General features: G+C 43.2%; 1 protein-coding gene across 1 annotated transcript; it reads right to left on the reverse strand.

Moving 5' to 3' along the window:
- Nucleotides 1-1,546: 1,546 nt before the first annotated feature.
- CCDC90B (coiled-coil domain containing 90B) lies at nt 1,547-7,289 on the reverse strand. The gene is made up of 8 exons (XM_088535038.1): nt 7,181-7,289; nt 6,136-6,239; nt 4,416-4,517; nt 3,698-3,739; nt 3,547-3,618; nt 3,406-3,459; nt 2,501-2,615; nt 1,547-1,659 (listed from the first exon to the last, which is right to left on the reverse strand). The coding sequence occupies exons 2-8, from the start codon at nt 6,154-6,156 to the stop codon at nt 1,604-1,606; spliced, it is 462 nt and encodes a 153-aa protein (XP_088391164.1). The 5' UTR covers nt 6,157-6,239; nt 7,181-7,289; the 3' UTR covers nt 1,547-1,603.
- Nucleotides 7,290-25,148: the final 17,859 nt, after the last annotated feature.

Raw genomic sequence — 25,148 nt, forward strand, 5'->3', positions numbered from 1 at the left:
CTTGTGCTAAGTCCTTTGCTTTTCATTGAGTCATTCCTAGGGAACTGCTTCCCAATGCACCATGTGAGGGGTCGTGCTGGGATCTCTGCGTCTAACTCGGGGCTGAAGGTTTCACTAAGTTTCAAGGCATGTTCAAATTGGAAGCAAGCCTGACCTCCATGTCCCCAAAATCTTTTAATGATTTTACACATAATAAAATTTTTTCTCCCATCTGTATGCTATTGTGAAATTCCTGGAACCTTCATCATGCATAACACTGAAACGATTTTGACTTCAATAATAAAGTCAATGATATAAGACTTTAATACAGGTTAAATTGAATCCTGATGGTAGAATGAGGGTGGGCAGTTTGCTACATGGCAATTACTGAGTGACTGCCCACAACAGACTCAACCCTCAACAGAAAAGCTCTGTGTCTATTGCAAAAATCTCATTTTTGCAAGATGTTGATATGAATTCAAATCTTTCAGACAGCAAATATAACAAAATCATTTTATTTTCTTAAATGAAAATGTTTAAATACATAATCTCAAGCACAAAATACAATAATTTGCAGCGTACCAGCAAATCCAACTGTAAAGAAAACAGAACCACAATAGAAAAGAAAATGGTCATAATCCCAAATTTTATGCTCTATAGCCCATTAAGAGGCTATTCCTGAAGTAAAGTTTAATCCAGGGAGAATTTTAATTTACCACAAGACTCCAGCTAAGGCTGGGCATTTATACTAGGCAAAGCGTGACTGCTTCAGGGCTGGAAGACACCACCCGTTCCGTTCTGTCTGGGCCATCAGAGTCTTGAAGGAGGCAGAGGGATCGTCACCACACGGTAGCTCAGAAGCTGCTGTGGCCCCTTTATTTCCATAGGGGACCGTTAGGAACATTTATCTGCCCGAGGCTTGAAACTAAGAAAGGGAGGCAGTACTCTGTGGGCCTCTGTAGGTATGGGTCAAAGGTATTAAAAAAAAAATGTATGGAGACATCTTAGTTTTAAATGACAGTTTAAATCTATGTAAACCACTTTTCAAGAAAAAGAGGCTTCTCAGGAAAGGCTGGGAGCACATTTATAAATATTATTAAGGGGCCCTGTTTCAACCTATCAGAAAAGAGCAATAGATTGAGGAAACATCAGATTTTAGCTTACTTAAGATTAGAATACTCCTCTATTTAAGATTACAATATTCAGTTTGGATCACAGTTGATCCTTTGGAACCTGACATTACTATTTCCATATTTTCATGCGCACGTTTAGTACTTCCATTCTGAAGACAGCTGAGAGCATAAATAACGTTCTGAAAGACAGAACAAACTTAATTCTGAAACTTATTTGGAAACACTTTCTAAATTAAGTAGAAAGTCTTTCGAAATAAATGACTGAATAAAGAACAAAGAACTACCACCAAGCATTTACCTACACTCCTTCCCCGTGTCCCCAGTTATTTTGATCTTTAGTGTTACCTATTCAGAAAACATCCTTAGTGCACAACAAGAACATCAAACCCAAAGGGTACCAAGATTACCTACAGCTCAAACGTGACAGTCTAACAGATGCTGCATGGTGGCCTTTTCTCCATCTATGTTTGATGCAGTTGTTCCATTTACATCTATTTCCAGAACCTGTAGAATCCCAGTGCTATTGCTAGGCAAGTGAATACTGAAGCTGTTAAAAGAAAAGAGGTAATAATTAAGTCATTAAGCCTCTAAAACCTGATCAGTTGTCTTACAGTAATCATTAAGCTGTTATTTGAGTTAATGTTAAAATAAAGCTAAATGGCTTTGTCTTTGGACTTGTCTCACTCCCAAATATCATCCGTTATTTCTTTTTTATTCAGCTCTAATGCAAGATAAATTTCTCTAGCTATGTATATACCGAGAAGTCAATCTCAAGTCAGACTTGGTTTTGTTCTTCTTGGCAGGGACAAGTATAAATACTGCCACACTGAACATGTGCTGCTTAGAAAGGCTGAATGGGAGCCAGGACTTGGTGCAGCAGGAAAATACAGTAATAGCAAATTAAGAGATTGTCCTATTTCCATATTCCAGAAATCAGAAATCACAAGGACTTTCAGGAACTGAGAGCAGAGCGACCCACAACGCAGCTTACACAGATACCCTGCCCCACTCCCAGGCTAGTTCTGGGTGTCAGGAAACTTTTGGGATAACTTAAAGGGAGAACTTCTGGAAAAACTCAGTTCCTCCTGATCCCAATTCTGGGCACAATCCTAATGTAACTGCAGTGCTTTCATGTGCTTCCTCCATGTCCTGTGTCACTTCTGTTTTACAGGGGGAATATCCCCCCAGTCCCTGTTATCTGCTGCTGTACGGCTGATTCCTTGGATTACGTTTGCATCAGCCCCTTGTTCGTAACACATAGAAATGCAAAGAGACACGAGAGAATGCAACCAGTTTACAAGATATTTTCTAGAACTGTGTGTCCCCAGGCTTTAAAAACATACTTGAATAAAATTCCCAAACAGTGCACCTTCTTGCTTATCACATACCTGCCAAATAACGGATTGTATCCAGCTTATTAGATTCCATAAGTGTCTTTAAGGAAGCTATTTCAGTGTCAATTTTATTACTGATTTCTGAGATAACACTGTTGGTACTTGAATCCTGAAACATTAAAAGATAATATATATTTGACTGTGATATCTAGCCCCTTCAGTTCTGCAAAAGCAAACAAAAATGCCTTGCTATCAGAAACGAGAAAGAAGAAAGAAAAAAAAAAAAAAACCCTTTTAACCGTATTTCCAACCTGTCACTGAAGTAAAATATGTAACTGCTAAGTGACCTCAGAAGAGGCCAGACAGCACTCAACATAATCTAAGTTGGGTATTAAAGAGGAAAGGAGAACAGAAGAAAATTCACATACAGCAGATTTTTCTTTAATGCCCCAGTCAACCTAAAGGCACCATTCTCTAATGTACAGATGAATGTCTAAATTTCTGTGAAAGGCTGATTTAATCATGCACCAGCCACATTCAGAGAAGGAAGGGGCACAGACGGGACGTGTCCACCACTGCCTCTTGGACTTCAGTGCTGCTCTGAGGACTCGCAGCCCCCCACACTGTTCCTTGGTTGCAGGCAGCCAAACCTGCACCACGTTAGGTCTTCACCACTGGCAGGGGCAGCGTGGCAGTGCACACCCCACACACAGCAGCTTGGGCACTAACACACTCACGAGCTGAGCAGTAAAAACTGTGAGGAAATACTGGGGGGGTCTTGCCTGACCCCTTCCACCCAGGGGACGTTTAGCACAAATCCCATAGACCTGGACCACAAACACACGTTCTGTGAGTGGTACCACACAGAAATCCTGTTGGCTTTCCCGATAGTTTTGAGTTGACATGACATAAAATAAGAATAGTTCCACATTATGAAACAGGCTCTGTTTAATACTCACTTTCTTGTGAAACTCTGTAGTTGCTTCCATGAGTTTCTTCTCTTGATCTGTAAACTGTGAATGAAAGACAAGTAACTGTAGAACTGAACAACTGGAGAACAGAAACAGAACTGAGAAGGGCATCTTCAATGCCCAGCTTACCATATCCGTCACTCTGCTTCTTTCCAGGTTTATATCCAGCTTGCTGTCAGCTCGGATTTTACCTGTTTCATTCTTTAAAACAAATAAAGATTATGAAAATAACTGCTTACTTCCCCTAATGGGAGCATATACATACTTGCTGTTTACTTACCATTAGCTGTTGTTTAACTTGATCTAATTCAATTTTCATTTTCTATGTGTAAGGGAGAAAAGAAAAATATTTTATTATTCAGAAAATAAAGTATTGCTACTACATGGTTACCAGTGCATTCATTATAATTACTCTCCCATGAGTTTCCTCTTAGTGGAGCAATTTGTTCTCATTACATAACTTGTGCGTTCAATCTATATAGCCAAGTATAGCTTATTGGAAACAACCTAATTGGAAATGAAGGGTTTTTTTTTTTTTTTTTTTTTTTGCAATGATGTACAATAATAAATTTGTTATATTGAGACTAAGTATACCAAAAAAAACCAAAATACCGAAATTCGGTAGCAAATACCGAAAAAGTTGTCAAGACAACCAAAATACACTTAAATCACTAATTTAAATTGTTTCATAAAAATGGCTGATTACTCTCCCTATGCTGTAAGATTTATGATAAGTCTCTACTAGAACCACCCCTAAATAAAAAAGATTATTCTAAGATGCAAACCTTTTTTTTCTTTCCTGAAGAACAAACAAGTCTTGCCAATTGAAATAAATGTTATGTGATTACAAAAGTCATCATGTACAAATTTTTCAGCTCCGATAGAAGCATCCATGATTACTTCTACATAAGAAATTTATTCCTCAAAAAAAATATTCAGCAGGTATAGCCCAACATACATTACAACTTAATTGTTTAATTTAAAACACTTGCAAATACCTCATTCTCTGCTCTCAAGTTTGCAAATTCGCTTTTCTCCAGGATGACCATATCTTTCCGAATAGAGTCCAAATGTGCCATTATCTGCTGTAAAGTTATTTCCTTTGAAACAACAAGCAGGTCAGAATGATTAAGTCCCATACATTCTGGCAAAGCCAAGGAAAGCAGAGGTTTTTCAGGTCTGAGGTTGTGAAATAAGCTACAACAAAGCACGAAACAAGGAGAAAAACAAAAACAAACAAACAAACAAAAAACCCAAAACAGGAGAGTGGCCAAATCACAGATTACAGCTGGGATTTGTCTGGAAGATTCAGGAAAGCAATATTCCTATGCCTAGAATAAGAAAGTTACCTTGCTGTTTAACATGAATAATGACAGTTCTGTGGGATTCTGCCTTTAAAGCTCCAAGCCAGCGAGACGTGAAGCTCTCATTCAGTACACAGTATTTCTCAGTTCCTATGAATACCCAAAACACATCCTGATGCAGCTTCCCCTGAAGTCTGACTTTACTTTGTTTCACATAATCAAGTTGCAGCTTTTAATAACTCCTGGTAAAGCTTCAGCTACATTTACATTAGGATGTGATTTTCTCATCCCATCTTAAAATAGGCAGCTTCAACACTGGTGACATAACAACAAGCAGTATTTCTGTCCAACAAAATTCCATGCAAATTACATTTGGGATACTGACTTAAGTGCAACAGGATCCCCTAAAAGAAGTATTTTCACTTTAGTTTAAAAAAACCCAAACAACAGAAACACACAGGCTTTTGGATTCCTTATTTTTGAGACATATTTAAAGGAATGTTAGATAATTTTTACCACGAATAAATGTCAGTGAGATAAAAACCTGCTGTAATCAAGATTCAGCAGTTTTAAAGTAACAATAAATGTTTAACTGCAAGGAGGTCATAATTTCAGATTGTAGAACCTTCCTAACTACATATTACTGTGCGTAAGAACTTTATTTTGGTATTTTTAAAGATAAATACTGTCATTATCAGCAAAAAAATGATTGTGCCACTTTCCCAGCTGACTGCCTGCAAACACGTTCACAGTCGTTTGACGCCAAAGCGAAGGACAAGTCGGGACTTGGCTTGGCAGGTGCTGACCTGAGCAGTGCCAACGGCCAGGCCGATACAAACCAGTAAGGCAGGGCTCCCTCCCTGGCTGTCCCCGAGGGCAGGTGACATTGCCAGGCTGCCCAAACCTCCTCCTCCTAAAGCAGGGAGGCTCCATCCACCCTGTCTTGGACAGTTCCCAGCCAGCAGCTGCACTAACAGTTTATGAATTAGAAAATAACAAAGCTCAACAAATACAGCTCATGTATGAGCAAAACTGACATCTTTGCTACTGTAAAAAAAACAAAACCAGACAACTTCCTGCTGTTTTATGTACAGTGTTGTTATCTCTCAGGAATGCCTTCACATTTTCTACCCTCAACTGTTGTGAAGGGCTGTGAAGTTTTTTGTTTCACCTCATAGTTTCCCAGTAGCAAATAAGCAATCTCTGCACTACAGTTACACACTGTGACTGCACCGGGAAAGCACTTCAGGAGAGGCTGTTCCGTGTAAGACACTGCGACCCTTTTATAGCTTAACAGCAGTTAAAAACCCAGGAAAATCTACCTCAGTGAAGTGTTTACAGCAGCAAGTTGCTCCCCTGTCTTAACTACACAAAATGCATCATTATTTTTATATAACCATGTATGAGTTGTCACCTGCTGAGCTTGGGTCACCATATCCTTGTAGACCGTGTCTAAGCTGACGTTTGACAGAGTTATTAGTGCTGACACAATGGTCTCCGCTTGTCCTTTCCCAAAGCCTGGAAGACAGTTGGAAGGCGACAAGTTGAGATGACACTAGAAAGGCTGACAAACAGCAAGAGCTACGTAACAAACCGGGCCCCACAACTGCTTTACTCAGCTGCTGCGACACACAGTACTGAAACACGACAGAGAAGAGTCAGTCACTGTGACTTCGAATTGGAATTTCAGACAATGCTGCCTAAATCTGAAAACACTGATTTAATTAATGTTTAATAAACTGAAAAAAAATTATAGCATTGCTGACAGAACAAAGCTTTGGTACAATGTTTAACTGCTCATGTAACAGAAATAGTCCAGCAAATTTTACTTTATGATAAATTTTAAGTTCTAGTGAGATTAAATTTACCTTTTGCTACAAAGCATACTCCTATACAAAAATAAAATCAAAAAATATATTGAAGTTGTTCTGCAGATATACATCACATCAAAACTCCAGATTTTAAAACTGCTACATCTACTGCTTGTGAAATTAATTCAGACTATGGGATTTTTACTTTCTGATGATAAAATGTACACTCTGTCCTTAGCTTTGTGCAATTTTGCTATGTTTAAAGATGATAAATGCTGAATAATAAAACAACCAGCTGTCAGAGATTACTGACTTCCATTTAGCGCTGAGGGCTTTAGTCCTAAGGATTTATTTCTAGAAATCCAATGGATGTGGTGTATTTCGATTGCTCTATTTTATAAAATGGGATCAATTAACTTTTTGTTGAAAGATGATTTCAAGGAAAATTAGTGAAATATGCCACTGTTCCCTTCTAAAGCACCAGAACTTCAGAATCTGGAAAAGACTTAAACTAGGACAACTAGAACAATCAAAAACATGGAAATGCAGCTGCAGAAGGAAAAAAATCATCAAGATGGAACTTCTCTTTGTGGAGAAAAATGAGGGAGGAATAGGAGGCTATGAGAGACATGAAATGATGTCACTTACCATGGGCTTCCAGATCCTGCACTAAGGCATGGGTGTCAAACGTGACCTTCCTCTGCTCCAGGGGGGTGATGTCAACTCTTCTCACATCGTAGGATCTTCTAAGAGCTGTGGCAGCAAAACCTGGAAGTGACAGCAAATACGTTAAAACCGTCAGCTGCCTTCCTCAGTTCACCATTTAAAAAGACTGACTCTAATGCCTTTCATCATCATAAAAAAAAAAAAACTGCATGAAAGCTGCAACAAAAAACATTGGGTTCTTTTGACAGCTTAAAGGCTATCATACACATCAGAAATCACCCATCCTTTTTCCACAGAAATTTTGTACCAGTGAGAATTTGTACATCAACCCTAAGTCAATCTGTATAAACATGGAGCTGTACAACACACATATACCCTGACACACCAAAAATAAAAAGAATATGACTACATAGTTTTACAATATATGAAAAAAAAAAACCTCCACACATTTAAAGTGTGTTCCTACTTTTAAAACATCAGCAGCTTTAACACACTGGCAATTTCTTGCTCCCACAAGCACATTCCCTTTACACTTTCTTCTTTAACACCACAGCCCTCACCAGAGGGCCACATGTAAAGATACAGCTGAGCTTTTTAGAAATTATACAGAGGTTCAGAATGAATTTGCTGGTTCACCGGGAAGGTAACGGAGAATTAAAGCAAGATGACACACGTGCTTAACACAAGACATCTCCCGAGTTAGGAACCGGCTGTATTTATTATGGGAAAGCCTTCCCCTCCCACAAAGCATTTCCTTGCTTCTCCTGCCCTACATTTAAAGCATATTTTCCCCTTCATCTTACCTTTGAGATGGGAAGAGAGGGTTTCTATATTGCAGATTTCTTTCCGACGAAACCTTTGCTATGTAAGCCCTAATGCTTCAGCATACACACTTTTTGGACACCTTTCTTACTGCTGAGTCTCTCCCCTAACTAAAACATCGTTCTCACCTAGATTTTTTCTCCAAGGCCAGCAGTGCCCTGACACTGCAGCCTGCTAGACACATCAACGCGAGGTTTCTATCCCCGCTCCAAGGCGGCGGCCGGGAGCAGCTAGGCCGGCCTTGGAAACAGAGCTTACATCGGGTTTCAGGGGGGAAATGACGCAGATTTGTGCTTAAGTGCGCGCACAGTGATCACTACCAACACTTAATTAAGTACAACCTCAATACAGCTTCACTGCGGAGTAAATCATCGCCTTCCCAACAGCATTCAAGCAGAAAGGGTTCCCCCCACACACCCTAACAGACGGTAACGGCGCCCGCGCTCCCCCTCCTCCTCCGCGGGCGCGCCGCGGCTCTCACCTCTGCGGGCGGCCGGGGGCGGCGGGGCCCGGCCCGAGGCCGCTCGGGGGCGGCAGCCGCCGCCGCCGCCGCCGCCGCCGCCGCCGCCGCCTTCGCCCGCCCTGACGAGGAGCGCGGCGCCGCGCCGGGCCGCCGCCATCGCCGCCCACGGCACCGCGCAAGCGCCGCGCGGGGCACGCTGGGTGCTGTAGTCCGCGGGGCGGCCAGGCGGCCGCTGCGCCCCCGTGCGCGGCGGAGGAGCGGCGGCGCCCGCCCCAATGCGCATGCGCACGGCGGGGAGGGGCGGTGCGAGGTTGCCATGGCAGCGGGGCCCGCGCTCCCGCCTCGTGGCGGCCTCGGCCAGCGCCCCCGCCGCCATCTTGGTGTCCTTCAACGTGTCGGGGGAGGCCGCGCGGCGCAGGGTGTTGAGGGCCAGGGCGCCCCTTTTCCTGCCTGGCAGTCCCACGTTTGCCAACTGCAGGTTTTCTGTCATCTATCCGTTAATGATGACACTGGGATTAGCAGAAGAAGCTTAAAGAGAAAAGTCCTGTTTTTGTGTCAATGCCTGCACTTGCTCTTACCTTGCCGCCATGCACACATGGCTGTGGTAGCAAGCATTTAAGAGAAACATGACCATTTTATTTTTCTCCTATCCTGAATTTAGGCCTTCCTCAGTGCGTGGAAGCTGCAATTGCTGCCAATCTGTCAGCTTCAGGCCACAAATGTTTCTCTTAGCTTGTCCATACTTTGCAGCTGTTCAAGGGGCTGAATTTTGCTTTCATTTGCAGCAAATCACTATGAGTGATTTGGCGTTTCAGCCCAGTACCACCAAAGGCAGTTTGGTCTCAGGTGTTAGGGTGTACGTAAACGTTGCTGATGCCTGTTGAGCGCCCTGAGGAACAAGTAGAGTAAGAACACACATAATACAGCAGATACAGGAGGGTACAGTTACGTGAGGGATAAATATTTATCTCAAAATCACTCCTCCAATGCAGACTTCGGGAGAAGGACACAGCCCCAAATTTGTCCTCTTGGTGGAGAGGGCCATGTGTCAATGTATCTAGAGCCAGGATTACAGTTGTGGTGGAGAGGGCTGGGCAGAGGCGAATGGGTGCTTGTTTTCTGCCAGCTGCACCCTGATGACTGGATTGCTCATAATTTAGCCTGTTCTTCCCTCGTTTCCTGTTCTGTGTTTACTATACCGTAGATAACTGGTATAGATCAGCCTCCCTAAGCCCGGCTCTGCCTGTGTCAAAACATCCCTGAGTTTAAATGCAAAACCAGGCCTGGCTGCAGTTCTTCTAAAAGACAAAACCCAAACTCTGACTCCCATTGCACTCTACACTTACATATGTAACTATATGTGCGGCCTATATAACTATAACCTATATATGAACACGGTGCCTAGAGAGTAGGAGAGAAAATCCTATGTCAAACCCTTACATTGGGACTGAGGGGATTGCAGTTCCATGGTTCCCGATTTCCTGTGGATTCCTGCTGACTTTTACCTAATCACTGACCCCTCTCAGAGTTCCCCACCCTGCATGATAATAATTTTGGTATTTATTCTTGCCACTTTTTCTCCGTTTTATCAATTTTATCTGGGAAGAGGTGTGACTTTCCAGCGTACAGCACTGTATTGCAGCCTGATCTTGGTTAGGACTCCCGTGTGCTGCTCTACAGCACTGTGCTGAAATTCTGTAGATCGTAGTGTGTGGGCAAGGCCTCCACTCCCGTGTCGTCTCTCACACTGCTCTGATTACACCAGAAGTTCAATCCAAGTGCAACAGCTCCATGCAAGCCCATTTCCAATGGGAAACCCAACTGGAACTGCACGGGGCCTGCCCAGCGTGCGGCCGTCACCTCTCTGCAGCCTTCCTGACAGACTTGCATGAGAAATCATAGCACGCTGACTACTTCTGCTTCAGCAACCTGCCTTCGACAGCAGCCAAATGTATAGATGGAAATAAGCAGATTTGCAACTGTAGCTGTCTCTCTGCCTGTCTTTTCCCCATAGTAATTCCAGCACTCCTGACGTTATCTGCTATGAGGAGAGCAATTGTTTCTCCGTGAACAAATGAAGCAGGAGAATGATGTGGGTCGGATGCGTTCTAGGTTCAGCATGTAAAGACTAGCACTCGAATCCCAAAACATGTTTCTAAGCAAAAGTGACTCCACAGCACACAGTTTTCCCCAGTTGTGGCTTGATAAGCAGGACTTTAGTCTTCCTACTCATTGAAGAGCTGGCCTTGAACCAGCCACCCCAGTCTGTCCATTTTGAACCCTCATATTATGATTCTTTCCATACGTATTGTTATCAATCACACGGGGACTCAGAACACAACAGAAACAATTCATTCCATCTAAAAGACAGTATAATTTCTGGATGAAATTTCCATTGAAATTGTAAGGAAGGGTGAAATGATCCATCCAAGCTAAGCCCTTGACTTTTCCCACCTCCCAGATAGATGCTCCGGAGTCGGCTACTCTGGAAGGGAATAATTGACTAAATTTTATCTTAATTTTATTCCCTATCAGAGCAGAATAGAGATTTCAAACACTCAGAATGTTTTTGAGCTTTAACTAGTATTAATAAAACACATTAGGCTCTCTTGGGCATCTCTCTTATTGTAGAAGTTCAGGAATTCTGAAATAACTTCTTAAAAGAAACAAGCATATTGCTCGTGCTACTTTTATAACTGGTTCTATTCGAACTACCAGCTTTGAGAGCCATGATAAAACATAAGGTACCTGCGAATAAAAACTGCACTTTTCAGCAGTGACCAGCAAGAGCAGATCGTCTGAACTCACCCACCTCCGTGCCCTTCATAGAGCCCTGATTCCCTCACAACAGGAACAGTGCCATGCTTTAAGCAGAGCATTTAAAACTTCAGTCTGTCAGGGATACTAATCAGAGCAGAAAAGGCTCCTTGATGATAAAAGATATATATATATATATCTAAATCTGGGTTTCTAAGCAGGTGAAGGTCCTTTGGGGTGCCAGGTTTGACTGGACCTTCATGACCTGTTTGTCTGCACTCCGTGCAAAGGGCTGTAGTTTCAACGTGCTGTTACGTGGTCCGTTGGTCCTGCCTTTTTTGCTTCTTTTTGTAAGAGTTAGTCTCGTAATTTTTTTTTTCAGTAGCATTTGCTGTTTTGGGGTGTGACTGTGATTTGGAGCGCTAGGCTGAGAATGAAGATGGAAGGAAGAAGCATATGGAGTATGAAGGCAAGAAGCCCAGGAACTGATGTAGTAGGAAACTAGTGTTTGCTACTAATGTAGAAGGACATTAGTGGGAAAGCAAGTGCTTGGTGCCTGTGCTGAGCTTAACTCCGCACTCCTGCCACAGTGACAGATGCCGGCTTCAGCAGAAATACTCCAAGAAGCCTCATCTTATCTAAAGCACTGAGTTACCAAGCCAACAATTCCTGTGTTGCCAAGATACAAACCTTAGGAAAACACAAAAACAAAGAAAAAAAAAGCAACAAGAAGCTGTCACTTGAGGCGAAAGGCCCTGGATCCAAGGCCTCCCCCGGGGAAGGTGGCAGCAGCAGCAGTGTCACACACGCACAGTAAGGATGGCCATTGCTTACTGGTTGTTTCAAACCACAGGGTTCCCTTGGAGGACCGAAAGGCTGAGTGCCCCAGGTCGTTGATTTCTTGCTTCAAACATGTGGGACCAGCAAACCAGGTTTTTGGCAGCTGTTATTTCCAACAGCAGGTACTAGCTGCTGGAAGCAGATCTCTTTGCTGACACAGAGCTGCTTTGAAGGTAAGAGGGGCAGTCAAAACATGCCATAGGAGGGCAGCAGCCTACAACGAGACAGGGTCAGATCATGAGAGTTTGTGTATTCCCATCAGATCCCCCTCCCACTCTGCTTTATTTATTGCCATTTATACAAACACAGTGGAGGGCACCTATTCATGTGCTCTCAGCTGCCCATGACGCAGCTTTCACATGAATCCTCGTAATACATCCCCATATTGTGTGTTGGGCACAGCCAGAGCTTGCAGCAGAGATTGCTTCGTGCTGCAAAGGTGTTGAAAGGCAGCAGGCCCCCCTCTCAAGCAGCTGGAAATTGCCAAGGCAAGCAGATAAGGAACTTAACAGAAAAATGGTGAAACCAGTGAGGTGCTTGGAGAGAGGAGGAGTTAATGACACGACTAAATTTTTTAACCTTCCTGCCACTCTCTCCATATTTTATCGATTTTTCATTATTCTGCAGGTTTCATTGGAGTTCTCGATTGTCCCCCTTGACTGCAGGATACAGATCAAGGACTTTGTTGGGTTCATAGTGATGATATTGAAGTTGACCATAAGGCAGCAGCATCCCAAGAAGGCCAATGGGATCCTGGGGTGCATTAAGAGGAGCGTCTCCAGCAGGTCGAGGGAGGTGATCCTGCCCCTCTACTCAGCCCTGGTGAGGCCGCATCTGGAGTATTGTGTCCAGTTCTGGGCTCCACAGTACAAGAGGGATGTGGAGCTGCTGGAGAGAGTCCAGCGCAGGGCTACAAGGATGATCAGGGGCCTGGAACATCTGCCCTATGAGGAGAGGCTGAGGGAGCTGGGCCTGTTCAGCCTGGAGAAGAGAAGGCTGAGAGGGGATCTAATCAGTGTCTATAAGTACCTCCAGGGAGGCAGTGAGGAGGATGGTGCTGGTCTCTTTTCACTGGTGGCCACTGACAGAACTAGAGGAAACGGCCAGAAACTGAAGCACCAAAAGTTCCACAGTAACTTAAGGAAAAATAACGGTGAGGGTGACAGAGCCCTGGAACAGGCTGCCCAGAGAGGTTGTGGAGTCTCCTTCTCTGGAGATCTTCCAAACCCGCTTGGACGCAGTCCTGTGCCACGTGCTCTAGGTGACCCTGCGTGTGCAGGGGGGTTGGACTAGATGATCTCTAGAGGTCCCTTCCAACCTTAAGCATTCTGTGATTCTGTGATTCTATATCCAACCACTGGAACGTAGGGCATGAAAGGACCTGTGGCTTGAGCCCAATCCCTCTGCAAACAAGTAGAGCACTTATCGATTTTCTGTCCGTTTTCTTCAAGAGCTGGGGTTGGTTTGCCCACCAAATGGCTAGCAATTTTCCTTCCTAAGATTAGGTAAACCACGTATTTTCCAAACTAGGTGTCCCCTAAACTGCATTTAGAAACCTAAACTGCATCTGGGTTTTTAGAGTATCACAAGTACAGGGTGAACTTTGTTATCCCTCGTTCCTGAATGTTTCTGAGTTTCCTACCTCTAGAAGAGGGCTCAGCTATGGCATTCTCTGTTTTGGCTGTGTTAACCAGCACACATCCCTGGCCTCCGCACTCGGAAACATCTTCTGGGGCCTGGGACCATGGTCAGAAACAGAGAACAATTAGCTATAGCAAAACAAAATACTATTTTATCCTAACAAATGGAACTAAGTATAAGCAAACAAGGAGTTTGAATGTAAAAATGTCAGTGTGATTGTTTACATAAAATAAGCCACGGCTCTGTATCAAAGCCCAAGGGTAAAGAGTGAGTGACCCAGGCAGATTTTACTTCTACAGATGCTCAGGCATCCCGTGGTAGGCCATTTTCTGCTGTTAGCTGGTCCTCACTCCCAACGTAAGTGCTTTAAAAAAGAAAATGATTTCCTTGTAATCTGGTGGACAGGTACTTGGTCTTACAGCATTTATTGAAATCTGGAAGCAGCATGTTGTCTGCTGAAAGATAGTTCTGGTGTTGTGTTTTCATGGTGGCCATCCTCCTTCCTTTCCTCTCCCCCCCACCCGGAGGAGAGAACCAGTATAGGAAGGGGAAACTTTATTACGGATGGTGGCAGATGGCCCTGAACTCCCTCTCAGTCCTGCAACCTGAGGAAGGGAACATCACCCCACCACGAAGTCCAGCAGCAGCATTGAGCCTTGGCGAAGCTTTGGGGTGAAGTTTGCCCTCTCACAGCCCAAAACCTCTGACTTGGCTGGGACTGGCCCTGCAAAAGAAGCCATGGTACAAAGTCACCGTGCTCTGATTCTGCTGAGGGGGCAAGGTCGTGTCCCTGGGTAATGGGAAGAGGGAGGCGGAACCAGCTCCAGTTCTTCCCTGTTGTCACCACTGAGGTAAAGCCAAGTGCAGGGTAGAGAAGCCCAGCTCATGCGTGAGGTCTGAGAGCCCAAAGTGGGGCAACAGCTGGAGTCTAGAAGACACTGCTGTCCTCTAATCATTTCAGCGCTCATGGGCATCACGAATGTGTAGGAACATGAAACCTCCCCAGTGTTGATCTCATCTCCCATCATTGCTCAGGATGGAGCTTCGTGTTCAGGCTCTCCTGAGTCTCAAAGACTGACTAAACCCCTGCTGGCTACGGAACGGGCTGTGGTGCTCTGGTGCTCTAGTAGCAGGCGTCTGGCGGGTTTGCTTTTAGCCAAAAGCACCTTTTAGGCAGGGCTTTGTTACCTAGCAGCTCTCCAGAATAGCTTAAGCCTTTGCTGAAAATCCGCAGGGAAGGGCCAAGGCTTTCCAGTCAATTTTGAACTGGCAGTGGCTTAGGAGCTAGACTGTGCTTATGAAATAGCTTTAGATAGGGAACAATTCCAGTGCAAAAGCAATAACAGAAAACACCCATCTGTGTTCCCCGTATAAAGGAGTAAGCCCTGTTTTTTGGAAAATTTTCCTTCTTTTTGAGTGCCTACCACAAACCTTCCACCTAGATAAACAATCTTCCAGCAAAGTAGGTTACCCTTGGAATAAACATGCAAGAAGAAGCAAGGATATATAACCTTTCTGCATGATTCATGTAGTCCCATGAGGCTCAGATAATTTCATCTAGATGGCGCATGGGCAATGAACAGTCAGACTACAGTGCTGTGGTTTCTAGTAGTGGATATTCCTCTTTGTCAGTGCCTAGAATAACCTTGCTTGAGACACCAAGGGCATGGGACAAATTAGGATAGTGAAATATAATCCATTATCATCAGTATATTTGATTAAATCTCATCTAAGTCAGTGAGGCTGCTCTAGTCAATGCCTCCATACTGACTTGCATCAACAGAAGCTTTTGCTTGTTCTTTGGATACCTGCAGCATTGATTAACCTAGACCCTGTCAGCATCTCGCCACTGGGAAAACTCAATGTGTAGATTCTGCATGTGGCCGAAAGGAATAAAATTCTAGTATGGAGATTAATTAGGGAAAGAACACTTAAGTGCCGGGTTGCCCAACGCTCTTCTTGCTTGTCTCTCTGAATTGCCATCTTTCTGTTCTCCACAGGCTTGTCTTCTCCGAACACGAGCAGTTTTCCAGTGTTGCCCATTCCCTGCCTAGCGAGGATCCTGAAGGACCCAGATGCACTGGCGAGGCTGCCACATAAACAAGTACACAGAAGTCACTCTGGTATCATGCAAATGGGATCTCGTTATGGAAATGGCTGTCAGCTCCCAGTATTTCCCAGGGAGATCATTTTTAATGGGTCCTGAAATTGCTAGGAAAGTCTGATGGGGTCTGAAACACTTTGTCTCCCATCTCACAGTGCTGTTCTGCAGCCACGTAGACATTGATGCATTTCCATGTAGGCACAGCCAGCACCACTCACGCCACAACGCTCCGTATCTTGGGAACACTCGCAGACCATTGTTTTCACAGATCTTCTTGCTTGAATGGATCATAGCAGAACTAAGAGCTTTACACGGACTAGTCAAGTATTTATGAGCCTGGAAACACAGCAAATATATTTCTTTGCAAGTTAATGCAAATCCAACTGGGATCTTAAAAAATTTAATAGATGAGCTTCAGAAAGGTACATTGCTTGTTTCCAGACAAGTGGAGATGTGGACACATCTCAGGTTAGAGCTCCCTCAACGCACAGAGGGTGGGTGCAGCCGTCCTCGATCGGTGAGATTGATCTCTGCAGCAGGTGCTCAGTTCTAGGTGCTCGTTGCATCCATCCAGCCTGCGACTCAATGTGCCGTTAACGACGTTTTCCTGTAAGGACATTTGCTTTTTCAGCAATGCCACCGTGATTAGATTTGCTACGGCTATATGCAGAATGCAACAGACCTGCAGAAATGGCTGCAGCAAGTCTGTGTGCCATTGCATAACTGAGTTAAATGAGCTCATTTTTCCCCCCGTCCCAGGTACAGTAGTTTACACTGAAGAGCGCTGTCATCTTGCCCCAATGTTAATTGAATATGAAAGTGTCTAAAATACCAAAATAAAAGAGCTCACGCCTGAAGTTTAGTCCCCAGGAGCCTCTCTAACTAGCTAATTGAATTACCAATAAAGTAACTTGTTTTATGATGCAAGCACACACAAATTTAGGTAAATTCTGTTCCAAAGAACATGGTTGTAAATTGGGAGTGGATTTACTTAAAGCAGCAAAACTGCTAGACCCACTTGTTGAAAATCTGAGAAGTACTTTATGATGGTTGAAATTCAGTGTTACTGTTCACGAAACCAAATCTCTGCTGATGTCATTCAAGTTCTAATGATTTTCCCCAGCAGGAAACCTGGCCCCTGCTTTGTTACAATTCATGAATAAACAGTCTTTTGTTACTGGCCAAGAACACAGAAAAAGTGCTAGGAAAGGATTCTGCGTCAGTGTCCGCCAGGTTGGTTTGCTGCAGTGCTTACAAATGGGGATGAATAAGCAAATCCTACACAGTTGCTTTTTTATCCTACTAAGGAAGCAGGAAATTCACTGTCTCAAAGTTACGCTAACTCCCCAGGAAACATCTAAACCAATCTAAGGTTATAATCCTCCTACCTAAGGTCAGCTTTACTGATTTTAGGTAACATATCCAGAAAACATAATCTCCCCCCCAGTCAGGTCATTCCACTATTTTTCACTTAAAGAGCAATACAATTCTCCCAGAGAGCCATTAAGAGTTATGGGAACTAATGATAAGACTTCAGGTTTTGGCTGTTTGAGCTTCCCTCTTTAGACCAAGTTAAAAGGCACACAACTATGTGCCCTTTCAAGTTCCTGGAGATCATGATCATGATCAACTCCTGAAAAAAAATAGATATTTACAGTCCTCAGTTGTGAAGAGCTTGAAAATATGAAAGCATGTGGTAATCTCTGCTTATTTTACAGGCTGTGAAGCAGTTATGTTGAGTGAGGTCCGTGATGAATTTCACCCTGACATCGTCTCTGTGTTTGCAAGAAACTGGTCTCCTGGCTGCCACTACAAGCTTGGGGCCAAGTCAGCATCTTAGACCCTCTTAAAATATCCCATTTTTTTTCTTAGGTTATCAAATGCTCCTCAGTAGCTGTAAGTGAAATACAAAGCTAAACTCTTATCCACCACAACAGACAATTCTAAGACAATTCTAATTAAAATTAACATAATATCACCTGGTTTGATGTGGCTGAAGGATTACTTCTGAATAAAGCTTGGTAGCTCAACAATTCCAGCCTAAGTATGAAAGGGGTACAAATGACTTAAGATCAAAAAGGCAAATGGGTCAAATGGGAGGAAGCCAAGGAAAAGCTGACTCAGGGAGAAAAACTGAGCTGGAATCCAGACTGTTCTTCTACAGTAAAAGCAGAACATAGGGAAGGCGTGAGCAGAGCTCTGCACCACAGATGAGGCCGGGCTGCAAAGGACGCAAGGGCAGGACACTGCGTAGAGCCCTGTGGCAGGTCAGTGGCAAAGACACGACGAGAGGAGAGGCCTCTGGCTCCACTCCCAGGGTCTAGCAGCTTCTTGGTTTGAAAGCTGTTCTTTCTTGCTGCAATTTAATCATTTAACTGAAGCTTTCTGAACTGGAAATTCCATTTGGAGCTGAATTTGAAAGCGAAAGTGATGCAGATCATCCTAGTCCCACACCTTGAGGCAGCATGGGGACTTGAGGAGGAAATTAGTTAAAGTTTGCCTTTGCTATCTTCCAGTTTTAAGTCTGACATTATTTCCTTGTGTGTGTTTGGTTTTGCAAAACTGTCCTGGATGCCACCCTGTGCCCCGTGCTCTGGGTGTCCCTGCTGGAGCAGGGGCTTGGACTAGATGATCTCTAGAGGTCCCTTCTGACCTCAACTGTTCCGTGATTCTGTGATTTATAATGCATGTTTATGCGAATGTGTTTCTATATACACACTATATATATATATGTGTATATATATATATATATATATAGCATTACCGTTGAAAAGCACCCAACCTCAGTAGCAGTTGGAAAAAAATATACAGAGTGTTGAAATAAAGCTAAAAAAGGGGTTGTTTTGATCTGTGGTATTGCTTGTGTTCTGATTCCCCCTTTCTCCTCCTCCCTTGCTTTAATCAAAACTATTAACCTGAAATCATAGCTCAGAGCTAAGAAAAGCCCATGGGAAATGATGGTCACTATCTGTCTCTGAAATACACCGAAGGAGTGAAAAGAAGCGAATTTGATTTATTTTGCTATGACTAGATACTCTGTTCCAGCTCTCCTCTTTCCTTTGGGTTCTGGAAAATTATGTAGTCCTAACTGATAAACACCAATTAACTGGCAGAGGTAAATTAGCGCTAGCATCACTTTTCCTCCCTGCATTAGCAGTTGAACCACCCACAGGAGCTCACTCCACCTAGAAACTGTGCTGCTCTGGGAGCTGAGTCACTATATTTTAAAGAAAATCTTTATCTTGATGGTGTCTGGATTCAGCGAAAGGTAACGAGCTGCTTGGAATAGGATTAAATTAAAAAAAAAGAGAAGATGAAACTTAAATAACAAAGACATTTCCTGATGGTGATGCTCAAAGCATCTGATCAGAAAAACTCATCATCTGTCATAGAATCACTTGGAAAATATACAGTAGAGAAACTTGGTATGGGGAGGAATTAAATAATCTAATGCCTCTTCTTCATCTCAAAGTTTTAACAATTCCTTTCATCTTCATGCAGTTCAGGATAAAAACAAGTATTTACAAAGAACAAAAAACAAGTATTTACAAAGAACAAACATTGCTGCAAGTTGACTTTTATAAATCATCCCTCCAGGGAGGAGGTGGGCTTCGCTGGAATGATCGTGACTTAAAAGAGAGGTTGGAGCAAAGCACAGTGTGAATGTTGATGCAAGTGACTCATTTCTACACAGTTGAGAGGAAATGGGCCCAGACTTCCAAGTATTTCAGGTTGCTGTTTTAAAAATCTAATTTGGGCCAAGGCCAATCTTTTTTTCCTTTGTCAAATGACTTTGTCTCCCATAATGTCTAGGACACCTATAGGCACCCACGCTATGAGAAAGGATTTGCATGGGCTTTCTCTAGGAAATGGAGCAGGCTGAACTTCCCTTTCATGAATGTGCCTGAAATCTATACCTGAGAGCTGATTTCATACTGAAGTAGTTGGGATGGTAGGAGGGGACAGTCCCAGAGCATCAGACACAGCCGGGAGTGTTATGTGGCTGGAAGTGAAACCTCTAAAAACCAAAACCCGATTTTCCCCTTTATTTCAGTGGGATTTTATCCATCTGAGCAAGGATCTCTATTCAAACTACTACACTTTTCACTGTCTGAAAGCAGTGACTTTTTCTTTGCTTGGCATGGAGTTGGACAAGTGATGGGAATTCTCCCACTAACTCCAAGCTAGAGGTTGACTCTTATAGTGAACTATTTTCATTTCTTTCTTCTTTTATTTTCCCTGCCTTTTAGGGAGAACAAGGAGGGCCTCCCCTCTTGTGTGCTGGTGCCATTGTGTGTCTTCAGGAAGCCTTTGGCCCCCTCGGGGAGCTGGAAAAGCTCCGCAGCCATCGCTGGAGTGCAGCTGTGAGGCTCGAGGTGGCTCCGGCAGATCCGCCAATGTGACAGAACCGTCAAGGTGATAATTGTTAAACAGCAAGTCTGACTTAGCTACTCCTGGCTGAAAACTTCCACTGCTCCAGGATTCCATGAGAAAACGTTTTCCAAATCGTGTCCCATCCTGAGCAGGATTGGTGCCTTCTGCTCTCAGTCTGGTCTCTTGACGTGTACATCAACAGAGCCAACACATCTGATTCTGTGGCAAACACAACAAATGTTAATTCAATTTATATCAGCCAAAGCCCAGATCAGTTGGTTCAAGATACTAAGGCTATGTAAGTTACTCCTCGAACCAGTCTGCCTGTGTTGCCAGAATCCTAAGTGCTACACCATAAAATAATTTAAGTCACCGATAGCAGCAAAGTTTGAACTGTTTCATTATGCTGACAAACAAATCCACGAGAGTAACATGGAAAGGCAGCAGAGCAAGAGAAAATCAATTTTCATTTAACTCCAGTAGGAGATCAGTTAACTGGAGTGTGAAAATTCAGTGGTCAATTTGTGCTACGAGAGGAAACCGTTCTCACCGTCCTCTGAGGGGCAGAACTGTGTAAACAGATGGGTTTTTTGCTTTCATGGCCTGAATGAAAAACACTAAAAATAGTTTATTTGAGCTCTATCCAAGGTAAAAAAAAAAAAAAAAAAAAAACAGTGGAAACAAAACAGATTTCATGTTGATAGAAACAGTTCATTTCCCTTATAGCATTTGAAGGACTACACTCAAATATCCATTGGTTTCAAAACTTTTTTTTTCATAACAAAACAACAACAACAAAAGCTCATAACAAATGTTCCATTAAAAAATTAGAAGCAAGGTCTCACATATTTAAAAGTTGAAAATATTCACGAAGGTAGTTTCTCGAGTTTGTAATTTATGAGAATTAAACTATCTGCATGCGAGTTTTCGTGCAAGTCTGCCGAGAGCAGTCAGACGGCTCCGCGCTTCGCACTGGGCTCCGTGAGCTGCTCGGGGGCATATTTCTGTATGCCAGAACAGACCAGTTTAAGCAACCCTTCCATCCAGCAGTCGAAAACCAAAACTGCTTGTGAAAGTAGAAGGTCCAGTGCAAAGGAGATGGACTTAGAAAAGAGGAATGAAGACTGGCAGCAACCCAGTTACAACACTGTCCCCGCGGCCTAGGTGCTTCCTGCAGTGGGACTTCCAGCGGTGGGGAGGACTACAGAGCAAGGCAGTTCCACGATGCCTTTTTTTGCTTTCATATTTAAAGCAAGCTGACATGAACAGAAGGAGTTGAACATGTGGAGGGCTGTGGTTTGTGGATGTTAAAAGGTGATGGGACCTGATATTTTCAAACACAGGAAGGCAGCAAGGAAGACTCGCTGAGTTCCTATACTTAGGTGGCTTGTGGTCCTGCGTGACCAGCAGAAGAATGATCCCATTGATTAGCCCAAACTACATGCAAAATACCTCTAAGCCATCTTAGCTATACATGAAATATATATATATATGATCGTTTATATACATATATGATCATTTTTGCAGCTGCTTCACAATTTCTGCCATTTGCAGCTGTTTTATAGATATGGTTCAGTCAGTTCTGCAGCAGGGGAGTCTCTGGGATTGCCAGGTTCTCCACCTGGGATGTGAATCAACACACTACAGCGAAAACGTTTGGTCTGGACACAAACAGAAGCTGTTGGGGGGAATCTCTAGCACGGAGTTGGTCACACGCTTTGTTGGGAAGATAGAGAGCAACAACCTTGTCTCAAGTCAACCATTGCCTCAGGCCAGCCCACTGTCTCCTCCCTGCAGAGGAATAGCTCAGGAGTCCCTGGATAGCTCAGGGAACTGTGTGTCCATATAGCCAGAGCCCTCAAATGCAGCTAGGCCACATTTAGAGCTGTAGGAGAAACTTGAGTTTTGTACTTAAAAGCCGTAGCTGTTGTCACCACGTCTAGGCTTTAGCTGACACTAATCCAATAGCCAGTACAGCTTCTTGCATCTTTCTAAAAGCCGGTGAGCTAATGTTAAAAGACGACCCTGGGCTGTTGAATTCTCTGATCAAATGTGGCAGTGTCAGCTGTGAGATCAGGCTGGGTTAGTCAGGGCTTTATCCAGGCAAGTTTTGAAAACCACCAAGGCGGGAATGGAGATTGCACAAACTCTGCACAGTCAGTTTTAGTGCTTGACCATCCTCTTGAGTCTGAACTTCTGTCTTTCCAAGCTGAAAGAAGGGTCCACCATGAGGAAAAAAGAGTAAATTAGGAGAAAACTGATCACTAACCTCCACTTCAAGAAGAAACTCAACTGCAGGCAGTGCACATGTAAAAAGTCATCAAGCAAAATATTGCCGGGCAAAAAATGCAAAACTATAAAGAGTGTTCACTGAACATAAAACAAGGCCAACTTGCTGTAAAAAAGTAATTGTCTTGTGAAATTCAGTCTTAGAAAAAGACTGAATCGTGGATACTTGGACCATTTTTCTCCCACTGAAATGTTAACAGAACTGAGTAGTACACAGGAAAGATGAAATCATTGACCCTGACTGAACGAGTGAATGCAATAAGGGCAGAGAGCTGTGAGTTCAGAAACCTTAAGAAACCTTAAACTTTAAAAGCCTGGCACCCGTCTGTGGTCTCTGTTCTTGAGGATGTGCTGCTGTGCACTAAGCGTCTCATTCCGGGGCTCTCTGAACTCAGGTGGGAGCTTCTCCAAGCCGACTCCGAGGTGGGAGCCCTGCGTACGGAACGAGCTCCCGCCTGGCGGGATGAGCGACCGCCCGGGAGCGTTCGGTCCCGAAATGGGAACGGCTTGTGTTTTGCAGCGGGGGAAGTGCTGCATCTTTTATCTAGCACCATCACTTTGGAGGCAAATGCACTTTTAATGCCTACTTGCTAAAGCCCATTTAGGAACTGTTGCAATGCAGATTTTACCGTGTAAGGGAAGAGAAAATACTGTGCTCCTGGTGCAGACATTGACGCTCCTGGAGACAGAAAGTGTTGCCAAAAGAGAGCTCTCCCGCTTTCCTGTAAGACTTGTTTTCTCACATCCACTTTGCAACAAGCTAAATAACCCACCGAACTTCTGAAGCGAAACGAAAGGGACAGCCAGGCTCAGGGGCTTTCTATCTGCCTTTATATCTGCCTTTTGACGTGGAATCAGCGTCTTGCACTGTTCTGCCTCCCCATTAGTTCACTCACTGGAGTTTTAACTATGAGCAGCTCCGCAGCCTTTGTAATCATTGACCAGAAGATTTCTTCCTGCTTTGTAAGGAAGAATATAAAATAATGTGTTATTTTCGAATGCAAAAGCCATTTACTTTTGACATTTGGAAGGTGAACACCTTGTGGTGCAACTTGATTTAAATCACATTTACAAATGCTGATTAAATGTGAATGAAAGTAGAGGAGGGATGGATACATTCTCTGCAATCCCCACTCATATATATTGCTAATGCAATTTGTGTTGAGAATTTCAATACAAGAGGAGCTATGGTTTTGCCAGCAGCCGTTGTTTTAACTGTGGCTGTAACTATCCCCTTGCAAACATGTATATTGCTTACAAGCAGTAAGCATCTCTGCTACAGGCCATTAAATTTATGTACTGGTATACACATAAAAAGTTCAAATTACAATTTTCATGTGGCTCATAATCAAAATAGTCATTATAGGTATGCATTTTAAAATAGATTTAATGGCAGATACGGTGCTTACTGATATATAACCATCATACCACTATTAAACTTATTCCTGGGAAAAGCATACAGATGTGGAACAAATTTATTTGGCTGGAAGATTGATGTTCTAGAGATCACTTGGGGTAGAGAATGAGGGAGCAAAACACAAAAGACACTAAAGTTTATAACAGAAGCACAGAGCACATTTGAGCATTGCTGAGTGTGATTCTAATTCACTCTGTTTTGTTTGGGGAGGGGATATTCAAGTGACTATCAGAGGACTGGTGCAGGAAAAAGGAAGGAAATCATATAAGAACTTGCTGCTATCAAGGGACTTAGTGTGAATGATGTGTGTCATTTAAGGTATCTATTGCCTCGTTCAAACCACATAATCGTTCAGACTGGAAGGAACTTTGGGTGGTCTCAAGCCAACCTGGTTCAAAGCGGGTCACCAGGCAATCAGACCAGGCTGTTCAGGACTTGATCCAGCTGAGTCTTGAAAACTTCCACGAATGGAGCCTGCATGGCCTCTCCAGGCCCCTTTTCTGCTTCTTGACTCCCCATGGGGAGTAGACTTTCTTTATCAATGTCATTCTTTTTTGGGGGGCAAAATTGCACACTGCATTTCACAAGTGATCTATGCGTACCAGATGTTAAACAGGGCAGGTCCCAGGATAGACTCTCTGTGATAATGCACTTGTCGCTGATCTCCAGGAAGGATATGACCCACTAACAACTGCCTTTGAGCCCAGCCATCCAACCAATTCTTTAAGAATCCTCTTCCCCATCCAAACCGATGTTTTACCTATGAATTTGTAAGATACACCCAAGCGTTATATACTCCAATGTGTAATGCAGTTGTTATGCTCTGCTATGCTCTGTTTTGCTATTGTAATAGCTCTTAGTACACTCACAGTGAGCCTTTATTGCAATTAGCACCAGAGTCAAGTTCAAGTAGTTGCAAGATTTACTGTCTGACGAGCACATCTGAATCTAAAATATCCCTGTGATTTAGTATAGAGACATTTTAAACCCTAATGTGTTAACGTCTGCAAAAAACTTGTTATTAAAAGTAATGGTCCAATTACTCAATAAAGAAAAATATGTTTTCTCATTGCACATATATCCAAGGTCTTACATTTATTTCTGTTCCAAATAAGTTATGTGTATGTGTTGCAAAAAATGGCAAAACTTAGCTGCGTTTTTCAAAGGATAGTTGGTTCTTATTGCCATGTTTCCATCATCTTCAGCATTTTAAACAGATCTAGTAATAATAAAATAATCATAT

This window comes from Tinamus guttatus, unplaced genomic scaffold (assembly GCF_059628265.1).
Source record: "Tinamus guttatus ecotype Peru unplaced genomic scaffold, ASM5962826v1 Tinamus_guttatus_pri_ptg000602l, whole genome shotgun sequence".
NCBI classification, from domain to species: domain Eukaryota; kingdom Metazoa; phylum Chordata; class Aves; order Tinamiformes; family Tinamidae; genus Tinamus; species Tinamus guttatus.